The sequence below is a fragment of the Chelmon rostratus genome, chromosome 24, assembly GCF_017976325.1.
Source record: "Chelmon rostratus isolate fCheRos1 chromosome 24, fCheRos1.pri, whole genome shotgun sequence".
NCBI lineage: Eukaryota > Metazoa > Chordata > Actinopteri > Chaetodontiformes > Chaetodontidae > Chelmon > Chelmon rostratus.
In genome coordinates, this window is record NC_055681.1 from 7,521,667 (window position 1) to 7,536,290 (window position 14,624).

The following is a 14,624-nucleotide window of genomic DNA, read 5'->3' on the forward strand; positions in this document are numbered from 1 at the left end:
CTAACCTTCTTGTAATGACTGTCAGAGTTCAAGTCCACTAGCAGACTCAGCTGGAGGCAGGTTTTTCTGGCTGGCTACTCTGTACGCTGCCTGGGGGTAGACTGGGGGAATGCGGACCAGCCGAGCAGGTCAGGTGATGGCTGAGGTGTGAAACTACAGTGACTTCTTGTGGGCAGGTGAGGGATGCCAGGCTGTGAAAAAACAGGAGACGTGAGCACTATCAGCGTACATCACAGCAGCAGTCACAAAGGTGCGAGGAGGCGATTCAGCGTGATTGCACAAAATTCTTTATTTCCAGGATCCAAGAGCACATTTCAACACACGGCTCAAAGAAAAAATGCATTTAAAAAAAATGTTTTGTTTACATACACCAACAACTTTCAGTGATAAAAGTAGCAAAATAAAGTCTGTGTGCCTCCAAAAAATGAACCACGACAAAACAGCTCACGGAGAGTTTGGTTCCAAAGTTGAGTTTTAATCCAACTCTGACAAAATCGTTGAGAACACAATTAAAGTATAAAACAATTAACAGTCACTTTTAAATGTTATCTGTTGGACAAAGTGGATTTTAAGATACTAAAGAACAGGAAAAGCTTTCAGATTTTTATATAAAATGCTCGAGTGTTGGGAAATATCTCCTCATCTGCTGAACCATGGACCGGCCTGACTTGGCCTTATGGCACCGTTTTGCTTTGAGCTAAAGTGGCAAACTGTCTTCAAACATGACATTAAGATAAAACACAAGTCTTGGGTACAATATTCATACAACATAGAGTCATAAAATGCTTTTTTCTACAAGACTACTCTCAGTGCTGGAGAAAGAGTTTGTAAGAGCAGTGATTTTAAAGTAGTGCTTGCAACAACACCAATAAAAAACACAGTTATATACACACACAACCATTTTTTTTTGTTTTTAAAGCGCCTTGGAAAATGATTGTCACTTTATACATTTTTTTCTTTCATACAGCAATTGATCTCACAACTGCTTTAAATAATCTGTTTTATAAGAAAAGTCAGTTTACAAAGAAAAATTTGCAAAACAAGTGAAGGAAAACAAGCAAATCTGTAAATGCGTTTCATCATTGCGGCGTTTGTCGTCAGCTAACTCTACCAATATCGACAAATCACTTTTAAGCACCTTTTTGGAGTGAAATAAAAGCTTCATGTTTCAAACGGCTTTACAGGTTACACAAGACATTCAACAATGGAGCAACTGCAGACACGTGTGTTCACATGTTTCTCATTTGGTTTTTGAGTCGGTGCTAAATGCTAAATGCTGTCCAGTCTGTCGTCCACTCTCCAGCTTCCTTTCTATCTTTTACGTCTGAGGTCTTCTAATAGTACTGCGTTCATGTCATATCAGTGCTGGGTGAAAAGCTTTGATTCTCTGGCATGTTTTCCTCATGCATGGTGACACCAGTGTCACCAGAGAAAAGTAGAGCAAGAATTCAGATCCTTCACTTAAGCAAAAATGAAATTTACTTTAAGTACGAAAAGCAAAACTACTCACTGCGCAGTAAAATGTTGTTTTTCTATGGTATCTGATGTTTGTAGGTTAATATTATGCTTTAATGTGTACGTTGCATTTTACTGCTGTAGATGTTTAAGCTTGTTTAAACTACTTTATGTACTATTGGCTAGTTTAACTGACAGCAATGCATCATATTCCAAAAGATCATCAGTGTTAATTCCAATAACAATTTTAACAATTACCGGAGGAAAGTTTCCTTTTCTCATTTGAAAAGATTTGAAAGATTTTTACAGGCCTGAAGAGGTCAAATAATCCAGTATTTCAAACAAAAAAGGCAGAATTAAGACAAAAGTCAAAGAAGAATTTGTGAAACTGAAATCATCTAGTGGCCCCCTCATGTTTTGGGGTGCACTGGGGGTTCCTGACCCAAAGGATTGGGACAACTTTTGCAATGTATCGTCAGACTGAAGTAGGACATTTTCATACCCTTCATGTACATAGTGCCTTTAATAGAAGTTGAAATGCATTTCACAGTCGTGTTTGTTCAGTATAACAAAACTATCTGGAGTTTACGGCTTGTGTCTGTTAGCTCTGTTAAGCCTGGCTGGGCCGGAGTGGTTTGGTTCGAGTCTCCAACGAATTCTACTGATCAAGGAGCAATTAGGAAGTTCACAGTTTCACCATTCGTGAACATACTGGCCAGATATGAAAAGAAAGAAAGACTGGAAAAAAACAGACATATCATAATTGCTCAATCATGGAATCACTACGTTCTGATCACAGGGAAACAAAACTTAAGAAATACTTGCATGCACTTCCTCCTCGGCCTTCAGTTGTAATCTATTATTTACAATTAGGTCCTTAATGGATTACTGTGTGCATGTAAGTGCACTCAGTGCTTCCCACACGACACGACTGCAGGATAAAGTAAGTGGGAGTCTGCCTGGCCGAGGCCGCCGAGACAAGGCAATAACGGGAGATTTTCACACTGTCTCCGGTCAGGAAACAAAAATGCTTTTTTATGTTAGATTTCAGTGCCACTGACAGACAAATCAGATCCTTTCTGATTACGTCTATAATATACATGTAAGTGCACAACATCGTTGTAAACCTCGAATAGGCTAAAATGCAGCATTAGGATCAACAGCGTGATGCCACTGCCGCAGAAGTAAGGTGGTTTTTCTGTGGCAGCGGCAATAAATAAAAACTCTTCCTTTCTGATTTGAACCCTTCTGTTTAAATCTCATCTCAACAACAATAACGACAAGAAAGAAATGCTGTTTTGTTGACATGTAAAGCACCAGGACTAACCACATCTACTAACCCTACAGGTCTTCTACGTATAGATGACAAACGAACACTGATTTTTAAATAATCTGTTGGTGTGTTCAGTCCATATCTCATTGCTGTTTGTATAAATCTTCTTCAAAGAAATGTTCCCTCTACACTTACCATACTGAGCCTGACTTAATGAAAAAGATTCACATTTCTGCATTAAGAGAAAAAAAGCAGATGACCAGCAGACATGGGAGAAGCTTGTTCTTACAACCATGTAACAGTGATCTGTTGTCAGTGTTTTTTTTCACATGCTGGTGGTTTTGCATGCTTCAGCCCGTTTACTGAGAATCATTTCCTTCATTATAACTGCTGACCATTTTTAAAACTTGTCTTTTAAGGCAGAATATTCCATACTTTCCAGGTAGCCACTGGTATCAGTTCACTTAAATGTATAATCGCTAAGATTTTCATTTAAAGAAATGTGTGTTGTGTGGCAAGTCACTATGTGTCGCAAATGAGGTAACCCAATGGTGCAATATTTATATATTTGCATTACAAACGGTATGTCAGGCTCGACAAAAAATGCAGTATTAAGTGACTGTTAATGCAAACTGAACAATTCCAACTACTGCAGTGTCACATTAAAAGCATTTACCTGCCGAAACACACGCTTATTATGAAGCAGTGACATGAAATGCAATGCGTGAGCTTCAGACTAGTGCAGTGTGCATCATAAAATCTGATTACAGTTGCTCACAGAGTGATGGAAAAAGGCCAATTATTGACCGACTTCTTTATGAATGCGATCATAGTTTGTTTTGCTGTGCCCAGAATTCTGCAACCTGGCACCCTACAGGTGTCACAAAATCAGCCAGGACTGAAATCTTCCAGAATGACACTTTAAGTAGTTGTCTGACATGAAAATAAACTGAACATCATTTCAGACTGAGATGAACTTCTAGCCAACAGCTACTTGCAAAGCAGGAAAACAACCTGAACATGTACGGTCTGCTTTCGGAAATGGGCAGCAGTAATGTGAGATGTGCTAAAATGCTGCTTTCTATCATGTTAGATGTCATTACATCCTTCACAATGGAAACATATTGATTGTCTGAGCTAGAAATCTTTCTTGCGTCAGGGTCAGAGTTAAACACGTTGTAGTGATCCAGCAAAACAGGAAGTTGTTTGAGTATCAGCATGGGACTATACAGATAAAAAGAGAGCCTTTGACCACACCAAAGGATCCAATTTGCTGAGCATCACAGTGTCTTCTCTTCTCTTCAGGACTTTAACAGTGTATATACAAATCAGACAGGGAAGCGTTTTGGCTTGGAGGCGAAAATCCAATAAGCAAACTGGAAAACATCCGACTGCCAATACATTTAACCAAACATGAAAATGAAACTTTTTGTGAACAAATTAATATAAATATTATAATACCCACTGTGACAGATAAGAAACGTAATTCCTTCCTCTGGAGTCGTCTTTCCTTGTCATGCTTTGTCGATTCTCTGAGTAGCATGAGTGTGATGTCTGACTAAAGGAAGAGACATCAAAACCTGATATAAAGTCCTGTCAGGAAAACAGAGTTTGCATTTGCTCGTTTATCTTCTTCACTCTAATTATTAAAAAGAAAAACATGTTCAAATGTAACAGAAAAGTTTTTCCTTTTGATTTTTTCCCGTCTGTACCTTCTCTGCTCCTCTAGCCTCGTCTGATACTCTGCCATCACCCTTTCAGACGAAGAATCCAGATTTCTGGGGGTCTTGCAGGGTGGAGAGTCCGTCTGGGCAGGAGACAGGGACGTCGCCTGTCGCCACTTCATTCCCATTGGGCATCAGACACGTCCTGATGTACGCTGCGTTGGTGGCACTGAGGAGGCAGCCATTCTCCAACTGAAAAACACAGAGCTTACATGTTAAGACTAATACTGGTGTGACTTTATTTTTTTAGCTTATTGCTATCAAAGTCTCTGCTTATGAAAACTTGCTTTGATTTTATAATCATTTAAAAACAGTTAGTGTTGTCTTAAACAACCATTGATGATCATAAATGATATTTGTTTATAATAATGTACAGAGGATGGAGAATGAAAATGTTTAATCCATTAAGAATAAGCTATTTTTTTCAAAATAGGCTAAAACTTATGGACATGTTTGCCCTGAAACTCAACCTGGCAGGTTATTTGAGTCTTTAAACTGCAGGTGGTTCACAGGTGCAACACGGTGCAAATGCAATTTGAGAGACTCCTCTATGTACAGTATTTTCTGTGTACAGTAGTTATGGAGTCACCATTGGCCTTAATCACAGGAAGCAGGTCAGGTCAGGCCGTAAGCACCGAGCAGCAGGTGTTCAGTGAGCAGACCTGGAGTCCTCAGAGACACCATGACACAAGCAGGAAGAGGAAGAGTGATGGAGGGTAGAAGTGACATAAGAGGAAGCATAAAGAGACACCAGAGACGAGGGCAGGAAAGAGTATCCTACAGTCTGTAGCTGTTGTGACCACTTGCATCAGCATGACTGTAATCCCCTCCAGTGAGTCTAAACAGATTAGGTCACTGGTTAACTAGTTAACACTGAAGTAGTTCAGGTATAAGACAGAGGAACTGATTTACAGCAACCTGTTGCAATTAATGTATTTTTCTGATGGTATCAAAGAGTGACTTACAGTCAATCACCAGCAGAGCCTCAACTCAAAACAAAAGTTGATCCTCATTAAACAATACACCATTTCACTGTCATTCATCAGAGATGACATGATTGTCTGTGACTGCTGATGTGACTCGTCTGCGTCTTTGTTTTGTTTATATCAGACACCATTAACTCAGTTTGCCACTGTTAAAAATAACTAAGATCATGATTAACTTGCCCAAATGAAATTCTGGGTTTCAGAACCTGACAAATCTACACGAGTTTAGAATCTGTGCCTGTTTTCAGACGTCAACTGTGTCAAATGTCTGTGGTGGAGGGTGTAGTTAAGATTAGCATAGTCGGCTATTGCCCGACACTGGATAGCATTACTCATGCAAAGTGTCTGTGAGTAATTAGTCATGTTTAAAGAGTCAGTGTCTTTCTTTACTTGCTCAGTCACACAGTCACTGACTCAAATACCTTTCTGTTCTGTTTCCTGGCTGCATCACTTTCTATTGGTTTCTGCCTCAGTCCTGTATGTTGTTAGAGAGGTTTTCAGGATCACTGGCTGTCAATATTACAGTTTGAGGTGCCAATTCCACTATAATAACATCTCCTTTTGACTGTCCATGTTTTTTGTTATTTTTTTTATTGATATACTGGTTTTATCCGTCTACACAGTCATATATGCCCTTCTATGTGAGCAAACCCAGATGGATTGTATTCAGATGTTCTGATGTTTTGTCTTATGTTAGCTGTATATCTAGCTGTACATTGAGTATATCTCTACTATAGAATAACTCTGTTATTTCTTTCCTGATTATAGTGTACTTTCATATATCATTTGTACTTATGATAAACACATCTGATGATTGTGTATTCATAGTGAATATTTCCATCATATGTTGTCCTTTCTTCGGGAGTATGATCAGTCTTTTACAGGCAACAAATTTCCCCCTTGCTGCACCTTTATACAGATGACAGTATATTTTGTTCACATAGTTTTTTTTTTTTAAATGACAGTAAATCAAAGTACCATAGAGCCCTGCTTCTCTCTGAGCTGAGAATAGACTCGCTGCATTGCCTGCCTCCCCCTTCATCCTGCGTTCACAGCATTAGGTAATGATGACAGTCAAATTGTAGGTCAGCACCGTTCATGCTTGACTGGCCAGCCTGCCAGTATTTTTCTTTCAGCGACAGTCACTGACCCTGAAGAATAACAGTGGAGGCTGAATGGGGCGGGGATGAATGGATGCCTGCCGGGGTCAGGCCATCTCCTGGGATGACCATCCCGACCTTATTCTATTCATTACAGTATTCTTTCTCACTACTGCCTCTTTGCTTTTCTTTCCTCTGCCAAACTGTTCTCTTATATTCATTATATCTCCTTTGTTATTCTATGAGTTTGTTTTTCACTTTAAATACCAGCAATGCTCTTCATGCTTGAAAAAACAGAACACTGTGGAAAAATAACACTGAAAAACAGACGGAGGAGAGACGTAAAGCCTCCAACTATAGGACAATGGACCCAGAGACTGAGAAATGTAAATTTGATGGAAAGAATGACGGCCAGTCTGCAGCTGAAGGTGGACACTTTTGTTCGAAGATGGTCTCGCGTTTCAAGATATCTGGGGGTTGAATGAATGGAGTGAAATGAGACTGAAATCTCTCTCTTTCTCTCCATTATTGTCACTTGTTTATACATTTTTATTGACTACCTGGTTTTTCATTTGTTTCTGTGGCAGCTGGTTCTGCTGCATGCGTCTACCACTTGTCTTTGTGATGTGATGTGTGTGTAATGTGTCAGGAAATGTCTTGTTCAGTGTTCTGTAAAATGCTGAAAACACTTAAATAAAAAAGTAAAAAAAAAAAGTAGATGGAGGAGAATCAAGTGATGATGAAAGATGCAGAAATTAGAAAGCCCATTTGATTACTATTGGACAAATCATAATCTTGACTTCATACAATGTGCAATACATCATAAATATGTTACAGGAATCATTCTCTGTAGGCTGAAGGTGATCATTTGTCCATTTTCATTCAAGTTTAGTTCATTAAATACAAATACAGTAACGGTACCACATGCTCAACACAGACTACCATTTAAACTAGTGAAACAAATCCAAACAGAGCAAAGGTGAGGAGATTTAAACTACAACAGACCTTTTCTATAACTTAAGCTTTATCATGCTGGTCTCTTGCTTGTTTAACCAACAGGATGACTGGTCTTTGTTAGACCTACATTTACAGCAAAGCTAACAATGCAGCCTTGTTCTGCTCGAGCAGGACAGTAAACCACAGGAGCCATTTGTGCGAGCTCCTGAGACATTCCTGATTTAAATCCTGCTTCAAACTTAGATTCAGCTGCGTTAATTGGTGAGGTCTCTTTACCTCGTTATGTTTTACGATGGGAATTTCTCTAGACCTCCAGCTGCATGCCTCTTTGTACTCCAACTGATCAGTGTTGATAAGATGACATTCATCAGTCCTCCCTGATCTGTCATTCCTGGAAAAAGTTTTTGTTGGACTTGAATTCTGCTTCCCCTGAACATTATACAGTCTCATTAACCAACCCATGTACTGTTATTGGGATCTGAGTTCAAACTGAGTTCCAACAGTGCATCAAGATCCCTACAATAACTTTTGCACAATGACTTAAATAGCAGACATTCTTATATTGTTCTTTTTAATCCAGATTTCATTCAGGCAGCAACTAATGATAATTTTGATTTAATTAATTTTGATTGATTTTTCTGTTGACTATTTTCTTGATTAATCATTTGGTCCACAAAAAAATCAGAAAATGGTAAACAAATGTCCATTACAACTTCCCAAAGGCCACACTGACAGATTCAAATTGATTACTTTGTCCGATCAACAGTCCAAAAATGCAAATATTTACATGTCAGGATCTTAAACCAGGAAAAAATCACTTCTGTGATTAATCACTGACCAAAATAGGCGCAGACTAATTCAGTCGGCTTCTAAAACAAACTGTGACATGTACTGAATCATCAATTAAACATGTATCAGGTCGGTTCTATTTATATTCTGTTGAAATTAATAAGCATACAACACGTTGAAAAGAGACTGGGTGAATGCGGTTGAACAAGAATCAAATTTGACGGAGGAGTTCAGATTAGGGAAAAGTAAGCCCATTTTTAAGTGGTCGTAAAGGTTATTTTTTCCCAGTGTACAAGCACACACTGTAATTTACCTATACACACACGGCTCAGCTAAAACAAACTGCCTACAGAACTTCTCCTTACACAGACTCTACTGCAATAGATTCTGGTTGACTCTATTCTCACACTGTGCTGCTCCGACCCATCTCCCCCTTGTCTTATTTACATGGCATGTCTGGTCGCATCATCACAGTTTACACTGAGCTCCATGCCAGCCTGGGGCCTCTGGGTGCTGACTCGGAAAAAAATCCATTTTCATGACAGTGAAAGAGAACAGCGCAGGGCTGAAGGGTTGGGGTTGTAGACTCTGCAGCCCTCCGTTTGTTGATGTTCACTGATATTTGAGGGCAACACAGACTTCAGGCCTCGTCAGTGGGCGAGAATCAAGAATGTGACTCCCAGATCAAACAGTTTTAAGGAGAGCGAGCAGCTTTTGTCATTATGAGATGGTAAGAAGGAACAAGGGAAGATAGAACAGGCCAGCCATGAGCCAGAAGGTCGGAGGGATTCATTATCAGGACAACTGTTAAGGGAGGGGAAAGCATTACTCACCTTCTCATGGACATAGCATAAGCACTGTTTTCATGGGACGAGGATAATGTGGGAATGACATATAAATAGGACATTACCCTCTAACATCTGTGTTTAATGAAAAATACACAAATCATTGTCGGCCCGGATTCAACTCTCTGATGTCAAGATTTAATAGCTACGCATGCCTGATGACAGAAGGAAGTTGGCTAAATGTTTCCTTAGAATATTTTTATGAGTCAGTTAATCAGCCTGAAAATATATTTGCTACATCAGCTTCTTCATCCCTCCTTTCTGCCATCTGTCAATATTTCACAGGGCAGATCTCTGAACTGTGTTTTTCTGTGAGCTCTTCTCACTGGTTTGATGTCACGTTTCATTGCGCATCAACATCGGAATCAAAATCTACTAGCGATTTCGTTGCACTTGTGTAATGACAATAAACGCTTCTGATTCTGATTCTGATTGTGATGGTCTTTGCTTGTGTCAATCAGATATCATCAAACCACTTCCGCACAGACCTGATGAAGCACATCAGTTGACTTTTCTTAATAATTGCTTGCTAAGTTTTCTGGGGAATTAATGCTTTTTGGTCATACTAACAATCAGATGCAAATAGGAAGGCAGTTATTGTACTAACAGCCAGTGTTTGGTCTTGTATTATTGTGCAAAACAAATTATTACATTTTGTCCAATTATCTAAATAGTAAAATAATTTACAACCCAGATTTCAAAAAGTCTGTAGTAGTAATGATCATTCAACAATCAGTTCCTATTTGCATCATGTAACCCCATTTCCTTGATGTCTTACCTTGCTGTGAGTGGAGTCTTGTGTCGTGTTGAACAAGCTGTAGGCCTCTAATGATGGCGGCTGGGACAGACCCAGTAACTGCCCAAACTCGAGTGAATGGCTCTGGGTGGGACACTGGGGCAAACAAGATGGTGGGACCTGAGTCTGCTGCAACATCTGCTGCTGCTGGTGTTTCTGGTGCCCCTGCAGCTGGTAGGGCTGTGTGGTGGCCACCGAAGTCTGGTGGTGACATGCTCCTGGTGTGGTCATGCCATTCAGCACTGTGCTACCTGGACGTGGTGTGCTGGAAATGCTGTAACCCATGTGGCTAACCTCCACTTTGCGTGGAAAGGCTGCGTGTCCATTTGGAATGTAAGATCCGTTTGTCAGTCCAAGTTGATTCTGGAAGCCAGCCAAAGAGCTCTGGCTGCTTGCCTGTTGATGGGATTGGAGGTGGACTGAGAAATGGTCCTGCTGGGGCTGCCACTGTTGACTCAATTCCAGCGGTGAGTTAAGGTGTTTATGTTGACTGTTCAACTGTGAGGTTTTGAGTACAGTATGTGGGTGATGATGTGCGTGATTGTTGGGGTGATGGTGGTTCTCTGAAGCTACCACCCAGTGACCGTCAGGAATCCCAGCTAAAATTTTGGTGTCCAATGCTCCTGACTGGGTGACAGGCTGAGCTTTCACCAGTTCACCTGCACTGATGTGGCGCTGCATCTGTTGTGACAGCTGGGTGATGGGCTGCCTGCTGCTGGGGAGAGCTGGAGGGACAGCAGGTGTGAGGCACACCTGTGGCTGCTGAGTGACGCTTTGAGCTGAGTCTGGGTTTGGTGGACTCAAATCTCTAATCCCACCTCTGTCTCCTTGTTCCTCCGCCTCAGTCCCAATTTCCAGTGAGTCATGGATGTAGGAGAGGATTTCGTTGTTGGTGAGGAGGTCATTCAGTGTTGGGATGTGGTTGGGGTCCAGCTCAACCTGGATCATCCTCTCATCCAGCAGCAGGAGCTCCAGGTCTTCAGCGTTTAGACCCAGGTTCTCCAGGGCACTAAAGAGCTCACTATTGGAGCAGGTTTCCTCTCCATCCAAGGACAGAGAGTCCAAAGTGGCCAGCAGTGGGTCATAACTAGGTGTTTTTCTATCACATCTCCCTGTCTCCGCATTAGACACAACGTGCCAGCTGTCACCACTTAGCAAGCCACTATAACTGCTGTCACCTTGCTGCTCGCTAAAAAGGCTGCTGTGGTAGGACATCTTGGGCTCTGTGTCTGGCTGGCAGACATACACAGACTCATCCTGGCTCATCACCGCTCCCAGCAGGGACTTTGGGTCCAGGTCATCTGAGGAATCTGAGCTCTTGTTCAGTTTGCCCTTCTTGGGCTTGCTGCCTTTGGCTTTGCCCTGGAAGGAATCTGGGAAGCCATGCAGTGGATAACCGATTTGGTAGAGCATGGCCTCTCCGGTCGCAAATGTGAAAGGAAGGTGCATTGATCGCTTCCTCAGGTGTTCCCCCCCTTCCTCATCCCTGTGGGAATACATGTTACAGAGAAGAAACTAAATGATATATCCAGTTAAAGCTCAAAAATCAGGCTGAAAGGTCATCCACTTACACCAGGGGCCTCTGGGTGGCAATAATGTAGTCAGGTTTGCCATTCTTATAGACGAGCCTGGCGTTTGCCTGGACCCACTTCCACCGGTTGTCCTTGGTGAGCAGCCTGAAGACGGTGAGGCCGCTCTCTCCCGTCTTTATCACTGGAATCACACCGGACAAGACATTAGAGGCTCTGTGTCACTGCTGTTTACATTAGGGTTAGGGTTAGTCCGCCCCACAGTGTGCACACACTCACACTGCATTTGCTCAGCCAGGCGTGCGGCTGTGATGGAGGCTACATGCTGATGTTCACTTTGGCTACATGCACGTGTTACAAGTCCTGTTTGCACACACTTAAGCAGCCCATGACAGATGCATACAACATCACATCCCCCTGCCCCCAGTCCTTCCTCTCCATGGCTCAGTGTTGTGTCTGTTGTTGTGTGTAAATGTGGTGCGGGTCATGTGTCTGTGCTGTCTAGTTTCTAAACAAGCTTCACAGTGAAGCACATTCTTAGTTGCAAAACAGTGGAATACAGCAGCATAAAACATTGTGTCTTAGACTAACCACAAGAAGTTAACGTGTGTTTCGGTGCAATGCAGAGGCCTCAATGAAAACAGTCTGACTGCGCTCTAAGAAGCTGTGAAAACCAAAATAAAATAAAATAAAACCTTTAAAACAATTTAGAGGCCCTGCCTCTAGAGAAAAATACTTGCCATTCTTTATGTAAAATGGAAACATTTCAGAAAATTACTTGTAAAACACCAACAAGTGCACAGATTTGAGAAATCCATAATTCTAACCTACAATCTACATCACCTTGTCCATGTTTCCCCTCAAAATGTTTTGGGATTGGTGCAGTTTCACAGTCAGCGCTGTATATTTTTAGCAGTAAAAGCCACAAGCTGCTGACCTTTGGAAGGAACTGCAATATTTATGTCTGTGGACAAACTCTTATCCTGTCCTGAAGGAGCAACAACAGTGTAGCTCAGAGATTTTGAGACCTTGAACATTATTTAACAGCCAAGCTTGTTCATTATCCCTGAAACTGTCGTCAAACTGCATCACTTTCAGCAGAACCAAAAGTGTCAAATGATAAAATGTGAGATCTGTGACTCTATTTTGTTTTACTATACTAATAATCTGAGGGATTACAGGAGCAAATGTCTGTATTCCCAGCTTTTCTGACCCTGCATAAATCCTGGCTGGTGGATAATTGAATACTGTGTATGGATTGTTTTTATTTCTGAATATATGAGTAAATATGCATATGTATTGTGCAGACTGGAGCACAGAATTATTAATGTATAGTTGAGTGATGTAAATATAGGTAATATAAAAAAACATGTTCCTTCTTGCCTTCAGTCTAATAAGGCAACTGCCATCAATTGTGTTCACAATTTATGGTTGCTGTTGTAATAATTGTTATTAGTAGTCTTATGAATAGTATTATAAACATTTCATCTCTGCTCATTATGTTCATCAGCAATATGTCAATATTATGTGGATTCAGTTGCCTTCCCATCTGTGCATGCATTAGAGCGTGCTGAACATGTTTGTATCTCTGTGCTGTATGTTTCCAAATGCATATGCATGTGTTTCTGTTATTGTATGCATGACTACATGCATACAGTATGTGTCTTTGTGTGTGTGAGCGTGTCTGGTAGCAGTGCGTTGAGGGCGCCATGGTTACGACTAACAGGGTCATCCGGTACACGAGCTAAGTAGGACACTTGACTCTCGCTCGGAGATTTCCTCCGTCAACAGCAGACACACACACAGAGCGTTTGTTTGTTTGTTGCATGTGTTACAAATGTAATGTTGAGCCAAACATGAGACAGGGTTCAATAGACATTAACTCTGGGTATATACAGATCTGCGATAGCTGGAAAGCTTTGGTGAAGTGAAGAAAAGCCAATAAATAAGCCATTGTTCTGTGAGCAGGCCTGCAAGTTCCCTGTTTGCCTGAAATAGACTACTCATTGATGTTTCATGCTACGCTGTTATACTGTGTGGGCGTGGTCAGCATTAATTCAAGGAGTGACGGGAAGAGGATTACTTATTACAACCCTACCTACGTTTGTGTCTTCATAACAAAATTGGTGCAAATAAACAAACAAATGAATATGAAACATAAATAAACTTAAAAAAAGAAAGAATGTATTGAAAACTATTTTTATGCCATTTCATATTTGTTAATCTGACTGCATTTGCTGAAAAATGTTTTTCATCTTCATTTATTCCAAACAAGAAGACACCCAGAAGATCCCTTTGGGTCTTTGAAGAAGCTCTGCTGCCTTGCCCAACAGCACCTTAGCAGGGATTGTCAAAGGAGATTTGTGTTCATTCTCAATCTATCCCAATATTTTCATTCCAGTGAAAATATTGCGGTGATTTGCACCATTGACCTTTCAGTCTAGTTGTGCTTCACTAACTATGAAGTCAACTGTGATGTAAATCGTGTAGACTGCGAGCAGCTGCGACTTACTTCGGACATGATTTTCGGCACAGTACAGCATGTCGGCAGCGTGAATGAACTGGTAACCCGATCCCCGAACTCTCAGCTCCGCCTCGGTGTAGCCCAAAACTATTTTACCCCTAAAAATCCAGCAGATACACATAAGAATTACAAACTCAACCACACACGGACTGTGCCAAATAAACAAATACATTCTGAAAACAACTTGTTGTAAGTGTGAGGTTTTGACAGAACGTACTTTGCGTCGCAGGCCATGGGTGTGAAGTCGAGCTTGTGCTTGGTTCTGAAGATCATGTTCCTTGTTCTGATTTCCAGGATGGCTGGAGGCTGGAGGGGTGTGGCAATGGCGAACAGGGCGAGTTGAGGCGGGGTACTCCCTTCGCTGTCGCACTGCTGACGGCTCTGACCGTGGAGGAACTTGAGTCGACCCTGGATATTCAACGCCTGTGCAGAGAGCACATACAGGTTTAATATCAATCAATGACAAATAAGATAAAAAGAGAAAGCTGTGAATATTTTTCTTTTTCCTTTTCTCTGCTTCTTATTCGTTTTCCTCTGAAACTATTGCATCAAACTTCCACAGCAGACGAGCGAGTGCTGTTCCTTTCTCCCTGTCAAGCAACATTAGTTTTATTTATGCTGTTGGGTAATGTCGAGAGCAATACCA

The 14,624-nt window shown here is 41.2% G+C and overlaps 1 protein-coding gene across 1 annotated transcript in view; it reads right to left on the reverse strand.

Moving 5' to 3' along the window:
• Positions 1-313: 313 nt before the first annotated feature.
• Positions 314-14,624, reverse strand: part of ahr1b (aryl hydrocarbon receptor 1b) — a 35,260-nt gene continuing 20,949 nt past the window's right edge. The window contains exons 7-12 of the mRNA XM_041965871.1: positions 14,196-14,401; positions 13,967-14,076; positions 11,497-11,638; positions 9,908-11,411; positions 4,441-4,644; positions 314-4,286 (exon numbers count right to left, since the gene is read on the reverse strand). Coding sequence (XP_041821805.1) covers positions 4,486-4,644; positions 9,908-11,411; positions 11,497-11,638; positions 13,967-14,076; positions 14,196-14,401 — 2,121 coding nt within the window. The 3' untranslated portion in view covers positions 314-4,286; positions 4,441-4,485. The remainder of the gene's footprint in view (positions 4,287-4,440; positions 4,645-9,907; positions 11,412-11,496; positions 11,639-13,966; positions 14,077-14,195; positions 14,402-14,624) is intronic.